At 38.1% G+C, this 14,440-nt stretch overlaps 1 protein-coding gene across 4 annotated transcripts in view; it reads right to left on the bottom strand.

Annotated features, from left to right (window-relative positions):
* The window catches only part of LOC127956800 (voltage-dependent calcium channel subunit alpha-2/delta-1), a 78,162-nt gene that overhangs the window by 27,414 nt on the left and 36,308 nt on the right, over positions 1-14,440 (bottom strand). For all 4 annotated transcript variants that reach the window (XM_052555003.1, XM_052555001.1, XM_052555002.1 and 1 more), the window contains exons 4-9: positions 10,153-10,212; positions 7,884-7,919; positions 7,633-7,762; positions 4,428-4,559; positions 4,151-4,220; positions 3,997-4,047 (exon numbers count right to left, since the gene is read on the bottom strand). In XM_052555003.1, the coding sequence (XP_052410963.1) occupies positions 3,997-4,047; positions 4,151-4,220; positions 4,428-4,559; positions 7,633-7,762; positions 7,884-7,919; positions 10,153-10,212 (479 nt within the window). The remainder of the gene's footprint in view (positions 1-3,996; positions 4,048-4,150; positions 4,221-4,427; positions 4,560-7,632; positions 7,763-7,883; positions 7,920-10,152; positions 10,213-14,440) is intronic.

Below are 14,440 nucleotides of genomic sequence, written 5' to 3'. Positions count from 1 at the left end.
AAGACGTCACTTCAGAGACTGAACTTCCAGCCAATCAACGACCTCGGGATAGCCCTTTCACCGAGGCTCCTTCTTCACAGGAGATGCAAGTAACTTTACCTCCAGACTGTGACCTTTACTGGTGTATCTAATATAATTTTAACCTCATTGAGGAACTCAATGCGAGCGCTAATTACGTGATTGATGGTTGTTCATGTTTATGCAATTTAACGTATTGCTGTTAACTTGGGATTCCATATTTCCATTCTCTTAAACTCATCTTTCCCTAACTTTCGACCTTCCTGCAACTTGTGTGAATGTGTGTGTGCGTGCGTTTATGTGTTAGATTAGTTTATATGTCTTAGATTTATCTAATAAAGCCTTATTCATATTGAAAAGAGAAGTATCTTGTGTTTTGTGCTTACAAGTTAATGTCTTAAACTGCCGATCTTGTTACTGTGCTAATTGATAGTGTTTTCACTATAGTTTGGATATTAGTATCCAGCGCAGATCTGATGTTAAACGGCTCGTTCACTGAACCGCAGGCGCGTCTCCGTGAACAGCCGTGAAACAGTGATTCTGTTCAAATTCCCTTTAAAATCTTAAATGATTCCCTTTGAGCTAAATTGAACTGTTTCCCTTACATATTATATTATATTATATTATATTATATTATATTATATTATATTATATTATATTATATTATATGGGACTTCAACGCTCACGTTGGCAGTGACAGTGACGCCTGGAGGGCCGTGATTGGGAGGAACGGCCCCCCTGACCTGAACCCGAGCGGTGTTCTGTTATTGTATTTCTGTGCTAACCATGGTTTGTCCATAACGAACACCATGTTCAAGCATAAGGGTGTCCATCAGTGCACGTGGCACCAGGACACCCTAGGCCGGAGGTCGATGATCGACTTTGTGGTCATGTCATCAGACCTTCAGCCATATGTCTTGGACACTCGGGTGAAGAGAGGGGCGGAGCTGTCAACTGATCACCACCTGGTGGTGAGTTGGATCCAATGGCGGGGGAGGAAGCTGGACAGACTCGGCAGACCCAAACGTACTGTGAGGGTCTGTTGGGAACGTTTGGCCGAGCCCCCTGTCAGAGAGATTTTCAACTCCCACCTCCGGCAGAGCTTCGACCGGATCCCGAGGGAGTCTGGAGATATTGAGTCCGAGTGGACCATGTTCTCCACCTCCATTGTCGCTGCGGCTGCTCGGAGCTGTGGCCGTAAGGTCTCCGGTGCCTGTCGAGGCGGCAATCCCCGAACCTGGTGGTGGACACCGGAAGTAAGGGATGCTGTCAAGCTGAAGAAGGAGTCCTATCGCACCTGGATGGCTTGTGGGACTCCGGAAGCAGCTGACAGGTACCGGCAGGCCAAGCGGACTGCAGCCCGGGTGATCGTGGAGGCAAAAAATCGGGCCTGGGAGGAGTTCGGTGAGGCCATGGAGAAAGACTATCGGTTGGCAAACTGTTTGACGCCTCAGGAGGGAGAAGCAGTGCCCTACCAACACTGTTTACAGCACAGATGGGCACTTGTTGACCTCAACTGGGGATATCGTCGGGCGGTGGAAGGAACCGACTTGTGTTCTGTTGAGGAAGCAGTGGCTGGGGACTCGGAGGAGCACTTGTCCATCACCCGGGCTGAAGTCATCGAGGTAGTTAAAAAGCTCCTCTGTGGCAAGGCACCGGGGGTGGATGAGATCCGCCCCAAGTACCTCAAGTCTCTGGATGTTGTGGGGCTGTCTTGGCTGACACACCTCTGCAACATCGCATGGCGGTTGGGGACAGTACCTCTGGACTGATAGACTGGGGTGATGGTCCCTCTTTTCAAGAAGGGGGACCGGAGAGTGTGTTCCAACTACAGGGGGATCACACTTCTCAGCCTCCCTGGGAAAGTCTATGCCAAGGTACTGGAGAGGAGCATTCGGCTGATAGTGGAACCTCGGATTCAGGAGGAACAGTGTGGTTTTCGTCCCGGTCGTGGAACACTGGACCAGCACTATACCCTTTCCAGGGTGCTGGAGGGTTCATGGGAGTTTGCCCAACCAGTCCACATGTTTTTTGTGGATTTGGAGAAGGCATTCGACTGTGTTCCTCGCGACATCCTGTGGAGGGTGCTCCGGGAGTATGGGGTCGGCGGCTCCCTACTAAGGTCTGTTCGGTCCCTGTACGACCGGAGCAAGAGCTTGGTTTCGCATTGCCGGCAGTACGTCAGACCTGTTCCCGGTGCATGTTGGACTCGGCAGGGCTGCCCTTTGTCACCGGTTCTGTTCATAATTTTTATGGACAGAATTTCTAGGCGCAGCCAAGGGCCAGAGAGTGTCCGGTTTGGGGACCATACGATTTCGTGTCTGCTTTTTGCGGACGATGTTGTCGTGTTGGCCTCCTCAGGACTATGGAGGGACTATGTCTCCCGGCTGGCCTGGGAACGCCTCGGGGTCACCCCAGAAGAGCTGGAAGAAGTGGCTAGGGAGAGGGAAGTCTGGGCATCTCTGCTTAGACTGTTGCCCCCACGACCCGGCCCCGGATAAGCGGAAGATGATGGATGGATGGATGGATGGATGGATATTATATTATATTATATTATATTATATTATATTATATTATATTATATTATATTATATTATATTATATTATATTATATTATATTATATTATATTATATTATATTATATTATATTATATTATATTATATTATGGACAGCCCAAAGGAAAACAAAAATCTGAAAAAAAGAAGAACAAATATTTAAAATAAAATAAAATATTATGGACGTTGGGGGTTTGAAAAAAAATATGAAAATGAATGAATGAATGAATGAAGGAACGAATAAATGATTAAATGAATGAATTTATGAATGAATGAATTTATGAATGAATGAATTTATGAATGAATTTATGACTGAAAGGATGGATGAATGAATGAATGAATCAATCAATCAATCAATCAATCAATCAATCAATCACTCATTCATTCATTCATTCATTCACTCAATCCAAAAAAAGAGAGACCTTATTGCTATAGCCCAAAGAGCTAATAAAAATAAAATAAAATTAAAGCTCAGGGGAAAGAGAAATAAAAACACTCACTAAGTTTGAACAATGGCAGATAAGAAAAACTCAAAACAACACACCCGGAGAAGACTAAACCGCATTTAGGCTTTTAATGTCTCCAGAACTGACATGCTGCATCAGGTTTTTATGGGTTAATAATCACTCTGTGATTCCAGCGGGAGGTATGTGGGCTTTAGTGTTTAGTCATAAAGCTAAACTACATTGATTGGCTGAAGCTGATCAACACTAATGGGCTCATCATTACAGCTGGGCAATAACAGACTCAACTCTTCAAGGCCATCATTTCTAATATTACAAGGCTAAGTTCACTTGTAACCAAAAGATGACCCATAAGCATGAAAAAATATACCAAATAATGACACATTCATGTGGATTTTGATGGAGGTTGTATATTTCTGGGTCATATCTGTAACTGACTTCGCAGTTACATTTGCATTATAAATGTATTCACATGCCAAGCATGACTGTAATGTGCTTCTTTATTTTGAATGCAAATATTTCATGATGAATAAGTGGGGAATTAAGGAACATTATTGTTATTATTTTAATTTTTTGCTTACAATGTTTAAAATGCGTAAATTGCTTCATTTAACACAACTATTTGCTATTTAAATGCATGCCAAAGATTTCCAATCTAAAAAAGCAAAAATTAATTTTTCATGTTTATTACTCTCACATCTCATTTGCACGTCTTAAATCAACATCTCTCTCTCTAACGTTGATGAATGACTCTAAAGCAAAACTAGCATGAGCTCTTTAAGTAGAGAATGTGGGATGTGTCACACGCACTGAAAAATTACATTCTGCTGATCAACCAGTTGCTCAAAGTGCAAAATGGAAATGGGATCAGTGATGAGAAAGACTGCTTGAGCGGCATGGTAGGTTTGTGTCAGAGAGTGTATGGGCTGTAACAGTCAATCAACGAGACTTCACTCACGCGTCCACCAGGATCAACATGTCTTTAGGTGAAGCTGCACCTTGAATATACCTGCAAACACAAAGGAGAAAAACCATCAGGCGTAACCATCAGCACTTGGTACCTCTTCTCATTACCAGACAAATGTAAACTCAAGCAGCACAGGTCTGCTCACCAGGGCCTTCGGCGTACATCATACAGGTCAATCTTGTTCGGTGTGTTCCTCGTGTCAACCCATGGGGAAGCTGTGATACATTAACAAAATATGAACAAATAAATCAATAATCACACAATTTAATTCTAAATGATCAATTTTATTTAATAAAAAAATTGCTTTGGTAAACTATGTACATATGGCTGCAGTGTTTGTGTGCACTCCAAGATATGGTAAATATCTGTAAATATCGAAACTTCTTGATATTTTGGAGGTCCTGTTCATCCCAGTGCTTTACCTGGGAAGTATCGAGCCAGGCCAGAGGCACTGCCAAACACCTGCCAGAGAAGGGAAGGGTCATCCGCCTTGTTCTTCTTAAAGATGTCATCCAGACCCGCAGTCCAGTTTAGCTCATTCAGGATTATAGTGGCTGTTACAAACACAAATATACAAGATAAATCCCAGCATCCCCACAGGTTTTATGGGACTGAACTCAAGCTGACATGTTTTCTGAGAGCTCTGTTCTAACAAACACTAAAATGAACCCCTAAATCAGGGATAAATCAATAAACTGGCTCTCCAAACTTCAGATCTCATCATGTTATGCGAAACCCGAAGTGATAAACCACTGCGGTAAAGGAAACAACAAAGTGAACTATTAGCTAATGCACTTCTAATGGAATTAAATGGAAAATCGGGCCCTTTTTTCCAGAGAACGTAATAAATGGACACAATGCCTTCTATAAGTGAGAGTGATGCTGACATTTTAAAGAGCACTGGCTGAGATATGAAATCATAGCCCATGATGCCACATGACTCATTCCCCAAAAAAGTTGTTGATATCTCTTTCTTCTGTGGGTTTAGTTCAAGTATTATGATACTAATTTATAATTAGAATCCACCTTGACTGACTCTGTTTGTTCCTATGGGACACAATTTACTACCCCTCAATGCACTCATTCTCCATCACTCAAAAGCAGGGTCCATCAGAAGCCCAAAGCTACATCTCATCTTCCTCGTTTTTCAACCACTTCCTTCCAGTCATTTCTGGTATACTCATTCATTGCCTATAGTAAAGAATATGTATGGAAAAAGGATTTTAAAGTGAGAAAAAAAAAATATGCGCAAATTAGTTAATCATAAACAGTTTGTAGCCTAACAGCCAGCATGTTTTACCTACTGTATACACAATCTGCGATTTAAATCAGAGTTTTGTTTCGCCCAAGGTGAAATCTCATTGGTCTAAAATCCTGTCCCTCAAAATTGCACATAAATTCAACACCTTCTGATTGGCTTAAACAGTGTAGTGTTTCAAATAAAAGAAATTGCTATAAAATTGCCATTTCATGCACTTTTATGACACTTACAGTCAGTAGAGCAAAATCACCTTTTCACACACACACACACACACACACACACACACTTACTATACATATCATCTCTTTAAATACATGCAGACTCTATAGGTCAGAAGTCAATACTGCAAAAAAAGGCTGTCACATATATCTATACAAGACTAGTCCATGAAGGCATAATTTACTGATCCTAAAGGAAGTGCATTGGTGAATGAGAGCTGTTTATAATCATCTATGATCATCTATGTGTGTGTGTGTGTGTGTGTGTATTTGTGTGTTTTCAGTCAGATTAGATGTGGTTTCACACCCCTTCCTGTTGTTCATTCGTCAGGCTGTCAGTCTGCAGGGTTAGACACCACACACATCCTTATTAGCCAACACCCATACAACCAAATCTCTCTCTCTCTCTCTCTATCTATCTATCTATCTGTCTATCTCTGTGAGTCATATCTCTATTTGCTTCTGTCTGGAAAATTAATGGAAATAACAAGATCAAAGTCCAATTACAAAATAGATACTGGAAGTGTATGGCTGTACAACAGCACTTAGGGTCCAAAATGAACACTCGCCAAGTACCAAATGTGTGGTAAAAAAAAAAAAAAAACTTTCACTGGTTTAAACGAATCCGGGCAAACAGTCAACAGAAAACCAATCGGAGCACCACAAGCACAGCCAGAGGGATCCATGTGACAGACAATTCATCGCACTCACACACACTCTCTGAGCATGTCTGTGTCCATCTTAAGATTGTGATGACAGATGACACACTGCGGTTGAGGCAAAAAGTATCTTAATAAGACACAAACATACTGGCGGCCTAGAGCCCCCAATAACACACACACATATACAAATACACGAACACTTGAACAATCACCCACATTATTACATAATAATTTATTATTAAATATAGAGTTAAAAAAAACACAGTTTGAATGGAAAAACAGAATATTGCTCGAAAGCTTCACCCAGTGGCTGTTGTTAAGTTGCACTAAGCAATGCTTCAGGACCAAGAAAATCAGGCGGAAAGCAAAAGGTACTTAGAGTAATTTGAAGTGAGTAAAAGTAGACAAAGAGAGACAGCGAGTCAAGAAGAGATGAGTCATATGATGAATGCGGCTGCTTCAGTACTCATCTAGAACACAAATATCACATCAGACTCATTTGCCTGTGAAACACTCACACAAACTCAAGGCCACTGTGAGCCCATCACTGAGGAGATCAGAGAGATCAGATCATAGAGTATGATACACAGTGCTAGCTGATTTGACCAACTTGTAATAAAATCACAGCCAACATATACATGTGATGTTTAACATAATGCTTGAGGGACCAATGAGATTTTGGAGAGCGGAGTTACTAAACAAAATGTAACCCGAAAATTAAAAATTGCAAATAAATTACTCACTCTCAGGCCATCCAAAATGTAGAAGAGTTTGTTTCTTTATTGAAAAAAATGATTTGGATAAATTGCACCACTTGATCACCAGTGGATCCTCTGCAGTGAATGGGTGCCGTCAGAATGAGATTCCAAACAGTTGATAAAAACATCAGAATAAAACACACTAAATGTTTTGTGAAGCAAAAAGCAGTTTTCTAAAAAAAAAAAAAAAAAAATGACATTTTTAACTTCAAACCAAGTCCTCTAATCATACTTTTTTCTCCAGAGAAAAAGTCACCTTGTGTATCAAATCTTATTTTGACAAGATGCAATGGTTTACTGTCTTGTTGGATTTTTTTCTTAATAAACACGCAGCTTTTCATTTCACAAGACGTCATTTTTTCGACTTCGTATGGATTATTATGATGATTTTATTAGATGTTTGGATTCTCATTCTGACAGCACCAATCCACTGCAAAGTGAAGTAATGCTAAATTTCTTGCAAGAGACAGAGAGAGAGCTATTCTCTTGCTGGAGGATATTGAGGCTTGTGGGGTCACTCAGGGGCCAGGAGAGCTGCGTTTGAGCTGGACTGCTCTCTAAATTTAGTCTCCAGTTTTACCACAAACCTCTGGCAGTCCACACCTGACACCCAGCAATAAAGCCGAGCTGTCACTGAAAGATTGATTTTATAAACTGCTATTTTAGCTACCATGTAAAGTCGTAAAAAAAGAACACATGCAAAGATGCGTGTGTGTGTGAGTACTCACAGCCCTCGTAGATATCAGTGGGAATGTGCACTGCTGTTGTGTTGTATGAAACAGGGCGTCTGAAATCAGGATCCTCTTTGAATTCTAGCTTGAGGCGGTTCTGGCGCGTTTCATTGTCATTGATGTCAAACTAGGAACATAAAAATAACCATAAACCTCTCAAACAACAACAACAACAAACACCTGGTTAATTTTCATTGCTTTGTTGTTTAGTTCATATCCAAGCATGCATTTTTAAAAAGAAACCTTACCTTGTCCTTGGCATTGTAGTAGATGGTATCATCAACCTGTTTGACAAAGAGTGAACAAGACTTCAGTGTGAACAGTGAGTGAATCTGATAGTGACTGTGTATTTCCAAGTGTTTTTACTTAGCTCTCTATGTGTGGTTTGTACCTAATCGTTGTGCATTCACAAAATGAAGTTGTTAAATATTTGTACTCTCTTTTTCCCAGAAGTGGTGCATGCTTTAGGTGTGTGTGTGTGTGTTTGTGTCTCCTCCCAGGGTTGTTCTCCTCGCAGTGTGAGGGCGCTGTCAGGACTAGCAATAGTGGGGCGTTAACAAGCAAGCTCACTATCTGACATACAGTTGCCTTGGAGACATAGGAGTGGATCATCACTGGCTGCTGCCACGTGTCCTACTTGCTTGATAATTATGTGACAGACACTCTTTTTAGGTTATGGACTACTAATCGCTGAGACATGCACATATAGGTCAGCCCTGCATGGGATCAAACTCTTGACCTTGCAGACTGTGTCTGTAACACGATTCTACCTGCATCCCATCAATAACTAAAAAGAAAACATCTCTGTCTGTCACAACAATTGTGTTCATAACAAAGGCTTGAAGAGAAGCACCTGCTGTGACAGCTCCAAGCAGGACAGACTTTTGAACACAAAGGCGCCCACACATTTGTTTGATTTACAGTACACACTATGAGTGTAACATCTTAACTAAAACACTAGAACTCATTTTTTAACAGGTGTTATTATAATCCAATAACAATTTTCATATTATGGCCTATATAAATATCCAATGCTATTTTGTGTAAATAAATAAAATGACAACATAATTTGTTATAAATGCTAATCTATATACTACTTTAATATTTATAATTTCAAATTAGCTTTTTATGTTTTTAGATTTTCAGTTTTCATTTCAGATTTAGTTTGCTTTATACATTTTTTGTTATGTACTTTTGTCATTTTCATTATTATTCTTCTATTTAGCTTTTTATATATATAGTTTTACTTTTTGAAATGTATTATTTCAACTAAAATATAATTTTTATTCAATATTTTTCAAAATAATATTTTCAATTATTTCAGCTTAAAGCTGCGGTAGGTAACTTTTGACGCTCTAGCGGTTAATAAACAGAACTGCTTGCGTCTTGTGGAAGAACATCGTAGCCAGAACTACTTCTCTCTGTTTATGTCTATGAAGAATTACAACGGTACTGGGTTACTCCGCTGCAGTACCCCCAAAGCAATCTAAAATAGTCCGGATATAAACACTTATTATAGGTGCACCCTAGTGATTCAGGACAAGCTAAAAACACGGTTTGGAAAATGGATTCATGGTGTACTCGCTTATTATATACATTTTTCTACATTTTGAACACAAACAAAGTTACGGACTGCAGCTCTGATTGGTTGTTTCTTAACGGGAGCGATGTATTTCTGCAAATGGCAATAGGACCACTGGGAGGAGCCAGAGGAGCTTGGTTTTTTTCACAATTATCTGTCTCATATTCTACTGTCAGGACATAATGACAGGTTTAACAAATATGTAAAAAATACATTTTTACAAAAGTTACCTACTGCAGCTTTAATTGAAATTACTAGAAATGTATTTAATAACAATGATCACAACAATATAATATACAGAATCTTAAAAATATATAAATATAAATTTTGAGATCTACAAAAAAAAAAAAATGCATTTAAGTGAACATTAAATGAGGTCTATCTATGCTCACCATCACATATATTACTGTGGCAAACCACCTCTGGTTGTGATCATCTGAATCTCTATATCTCTCTCTAATATTCAGATTAAAACCACTGATTAAACATGTTTTAAAACGTTTTGAGTTAAAGTTTTTTAAAAGCATTTTAAATAGCGAATCTCATCAAATACAAATTTTGATGACTCATTCAGACAATACTTGACTGACAAATCTATAACCAGACAACCAAACATTTCTCTGCAAATTAGAATTGATATTTCAGTCCATGGGAACCTGAAATGTATCAATACCAGATACAGTATCACAGATGCAACGTCTGAGACCAAGATACCAACATTTTAAAACCCAATTGATTATCTCACCATCTAAATAAGTGGATGACGTGTGCAAATGTTTCCAGTACCTGTTTTTATCCAGTAAACGACTGATTGAATACATGCCCTGGCAAAAGTTTCACAGCCTTATTTCTTCTACCTGTGTGTGTGTGTGTGTGTGTGTGTGTGTGTGTGTGTGTGTGTGTGTGTGTGTGTGTGTGAATGTGTGTAACATTACTTCAAGATCATCCTTCCACTGGTGCTCCATCTGCAGGTTTTCCGCTGCCGTCGCCAGCGCCTACAAACACAAGGAACGAGAAAGTGTTAAAGAATGCATTGATTTTTACATTTTTTAAAAATTTTTATAAGTTGTATATGCTGGGAACACAATAGTAAATCGTGGGAATACAACAGTAATCGTGTGCACGTTTTAGTACATTGAGGGAATGGATTAGTAAATCGTGTGCACAATTCATTTATTTTTTCTTGCATGTCATGTACGGGGCTCCGTAGTAATGTATATCAATCACCATCTTAAACCAGAAAATAACACAAAACCATTAGTTCTAACAATATGTGATCATCTATGTAAGAAAGTTGAACTTAATTGATTTTCTCAAATTTAATAAAAGACCCTCAGAACCAAACATTAACATTCAGACACTTTATAACACCAAATAAATGCATTAACATGACAGAGTTCCAATACAATTGGCTAATTTATTTATCATTCTTTAATGAAGGAAAATGAAGCTCTGCTTTAAACCTCCTCATCAAGGAGACACATTTTTCTCAGACTGACCTGCATTCAGCCTTTACTCCAGATTCTCTGCCTATGAGAAAACCCCACAGTGACGGCAGACTAAACTTAGACTGCACCTCAGGTCCGGTCCAGGTCTACTCAACTGATTAGGTTAATAACAGTATAATGGCATCATTTTTTAATCTGGTCTGTACTAGAAACTCACTGTACGCCTAATTTCCCTTGGGAACTTTCACATCCCATTCCTGTAACTTGTCCCGGAGCCTTTTTCTTTATGTATCTTTTTTCCTTTTAGTTTTTATTGGCTTTGAAATCCGATTGAAGATCAGGAAGTCAAGTGAATCTTGATAACCAGGAGACTAAAAGCAAATGAAGAAATTCTCATTTGATGCTCAACGCTTTTTACGTTTTAAATAAAGGCTGAAACTTAATGGTGTTTAAGGGTTTAGTGCAGAAATCGCGCTGCGACTAATAAACATAAATGTAAAATAGAAAAATTTTCACACTTTCCAATTTTTGCTATTTACAAACCATTAACTATGACTTTGCCTCAATAAACTCCTAATTTGCTGCTTATTAATAGTTTGTAAGGTAGTTGTTCAGTTTAGGTATTGGGTAGGAGGGATGTAGAACATGGTCATCCAGAATATGTGCTTTATAATACTAATGAACAGCAGATATGTTAATAAAAGGCATGCTAATAAGCAACTTAATGGTGAGAAATGTTCCCTTTACAAAAATTTTACTGAAAAAACAACAACAAACAAAACAACATAAAACATAGGAAAACATGACATTTTATAATAGAGAGAGAAGACCAAGTTGATCAGAATGATCAGAAAATATGACTTTTTTTTAAAGGTCAAGATTAATTTAGGTTTCAAACATTATTTTTTATTTTTTTGTGGTGCACTTACATTATATTTATTGCAAGAAGCATACTTACATTTATTCAGTATTTTGTGGAAACTATGATACATTTAGTTGTTTTTCTTTGCTAATTACAATTTGCCATTGTTGTGCCATTCATGTGACCTTTGTAAGATCTTTCTGACATGACTTGAAGGCAGCAATAAAACATTTAAAACATCAGCTTGATATCACCGCTGCCAGAATAAATGACATCAGAAGAGCACAAACACCACTAAAGCTAAATAAAGCCAATATACGCACATCTTGCATAATGGTAAAATGGCATTGAAGGCTTTTTTTATGCTGTAGGGACATAGTGGAATTTGAGAGTTTTGTGATGGTAATCCACACAAAAGGTTCACTGGAGACTCCCCATTATAATAAGACTAAAAATACAGTATTTTTAATCACTCAGTCCCTCCAGGGGAAATGAACAAAAAATTGTAACGCATGGCTAGATGATGAAACCTCTCCATCCGATTCAGACATCCCATAATAACACTGACCCCAGGGTCTATGCACTCTGATGAGCTGTTGCCATAACAACCCCAGTGGCGTGGTCTCTCTCAGTCGCATGAGGACTGGGGTGTGTGTTTGTGTGTTTGTCTTGGTGCTGACCCTTACTGTCACACAATCCAAGAACGACGTCACAATCTGAATCGCAAGAGCCTTGATCTTCAGAGAAACATGTCTTATCTCAGACTGATCAGGGTCAGCGCTAAAATTCACAGGGTCTGGAACAATGTTTTTGTGCGTGGGCCCCTCTTCCACGTGAGAAAGGTGATACTATAGAGCTGTAAGGACCCACCAGGAGGCTTCAGCAAACAAAAAATGTATTTAAAAATATTTGGATACACTTTATTTTAAGGTGTCCTTGTTACGCATGTTAAATGTTCTTAATTTTATAATAACAATTAATTATGCATTATTACATGAAAGTAACCCTAAACTAAACCCTAATCCTAACCCTTATCATATAGTAAGTACATGTAGCTAATTCATATTACTCAGTACATGAATGTATAATTACACTGTAAAAAAGACACCTTAAAATAAAGTGTAACCAAACATTTCAAATTATTGATTGATTGATTGACTGGCTTATTAATAGATTGATCAATTCATTCATTTATCTCTGTTTCTTCCTTCAACTCTGGGCTCTTGGCTATACAGTCTCTCTCCTTTGGATTATTAACATTTTTATTTTAAACCTAACTAAAGCTAAACTTCATTCATTCATTTCCTTCCTGGTCCATCCACAAGTATAAGTTGTATCTCTTTTTGATTATTTGAAGAATTATATTTTAATAAAACAATGTTTTTGGGATTGTTTTGAAATGAACTAAACATTTATGTAAAGTATGTATGCATCCATTTATTTATTTATCTAAATCTAACCCCAACTTCAAAGTAAAACAAACTGACATCATCATATTTCGTATGTAGACCCTTTACAGTTTCAAATGTTATCTGTGCAACCCAAAATATATATATATATATATATATACATATTTTTTTTTTTTTATTCTGTTGACTGTTATCACGAAAAATGCAACTAAAGGCACCAACATGTTCACTGATCTCAGAGGGATACATTTCTTCCATCAACAATGATTTTTATTGAGGAACATACAGTTATTAAAACAATTCTATTATGTTTCTCTGTCAATTAAGCCACTTTTTCCCCAGTACTGCACCCCGAAAACAGTAAGACATCCCTCCGACATACAGTATGTTCATAACATCCATCTTCCAAACCCCATCTCTTCTCAATGTTTTTGGAACTGAAAGTTTTTTATATCATTATTATTCATATTTACAGTAATTCACTTAAGCACAGTGTAAGGTTAAAGAACAGACCTGTATCAGCCATAATGAGCTGATGAATAATGAAGCACAGGAGATAAAATCTTTAACAGCACTTTTTAAGCACCGCACACACTCGCATTATGTCTTGTACAGCAGCTCTCATGTACAAACACCTGATGTGCAGAACATCACTGTACATGCTGAGAACACAAACATCTGCTGCTCCTGTCTATCTACCCTTTAATTCCCAGAATACTAAGCAAAAAACAAAAAACAAGAAGATATATATATATATAAAACTATAGGGAATCAACAAAGGACTAATGCACACACACACACACACATGTTCACACAATTGTACAAAACTGGGTTTACACATGCCCTCTGGCTAGCATAATTACATGACTAATTACAGCGATAATTAAATAATATATATGTAGATTCTGCTTTGATGAGTACATTTCATCATTCAAGAAAAGTAAAACAGAACATCCAGTTGATTTATTCACCGTGAATTAAAAGAAAACTACCAGACTTCTGTGTCTCTGTAACAGCCCGACATTTACCATTAAATAAGCCACATTTTGTTGGGTCTTGACAAGCTCTCCAAAAGTCAGCCAATTACCCTTTGAATCCCGCCACAGTGTTGAGGGATGATGGAAGAAATGGCGTGAAATGCTGCAGGGTGGATTCGTCACGTCTCCCTGCTGTAGTTAATGTGCGTCATTTAGTTCAGTTAGTTTAATAAGATCTGACTTCTCTTTTTGTCTCTTTTTCGTTTATTGTTTTCTTATTTCAGCAGCTGCTAAATGCAATGCACAGTATTCACTGTGTTAACGGCATTATTAAATAACTAGTAAAAACAACACTAAAAAACAACACTAAAATATTAAACAGTCATTTATAATATTTATAATAAACGAACCATTGAACTCGGCACACCTGACGGCAACAGATAGGTGCGTAGGAAGCAAAGACCAACAAGGTCAAAAACTGAAAAGCAAAAAAAAAAAAAAAGTTTATTTAATGACAATGTTTCGGT

Source organism: Carassius gibelio, chromosome B4 (genome assembly GCF_023724105.1).
Source record: "Carassius gibelio isolate Cgi1373 ecotype wild population from Czech Republic chromosome B4, carGib1.2-hapl.c, whole genome shotgun sequence".
NCBI lineage: Eukaryota > Metazoa > Chordata > Actinopteri > Cypriniformes > Cyprinidae > Carassius > Carassius gibelio.
This window is presented reverse-complemented; position numbering and strand designations above follow the sequence as displayed.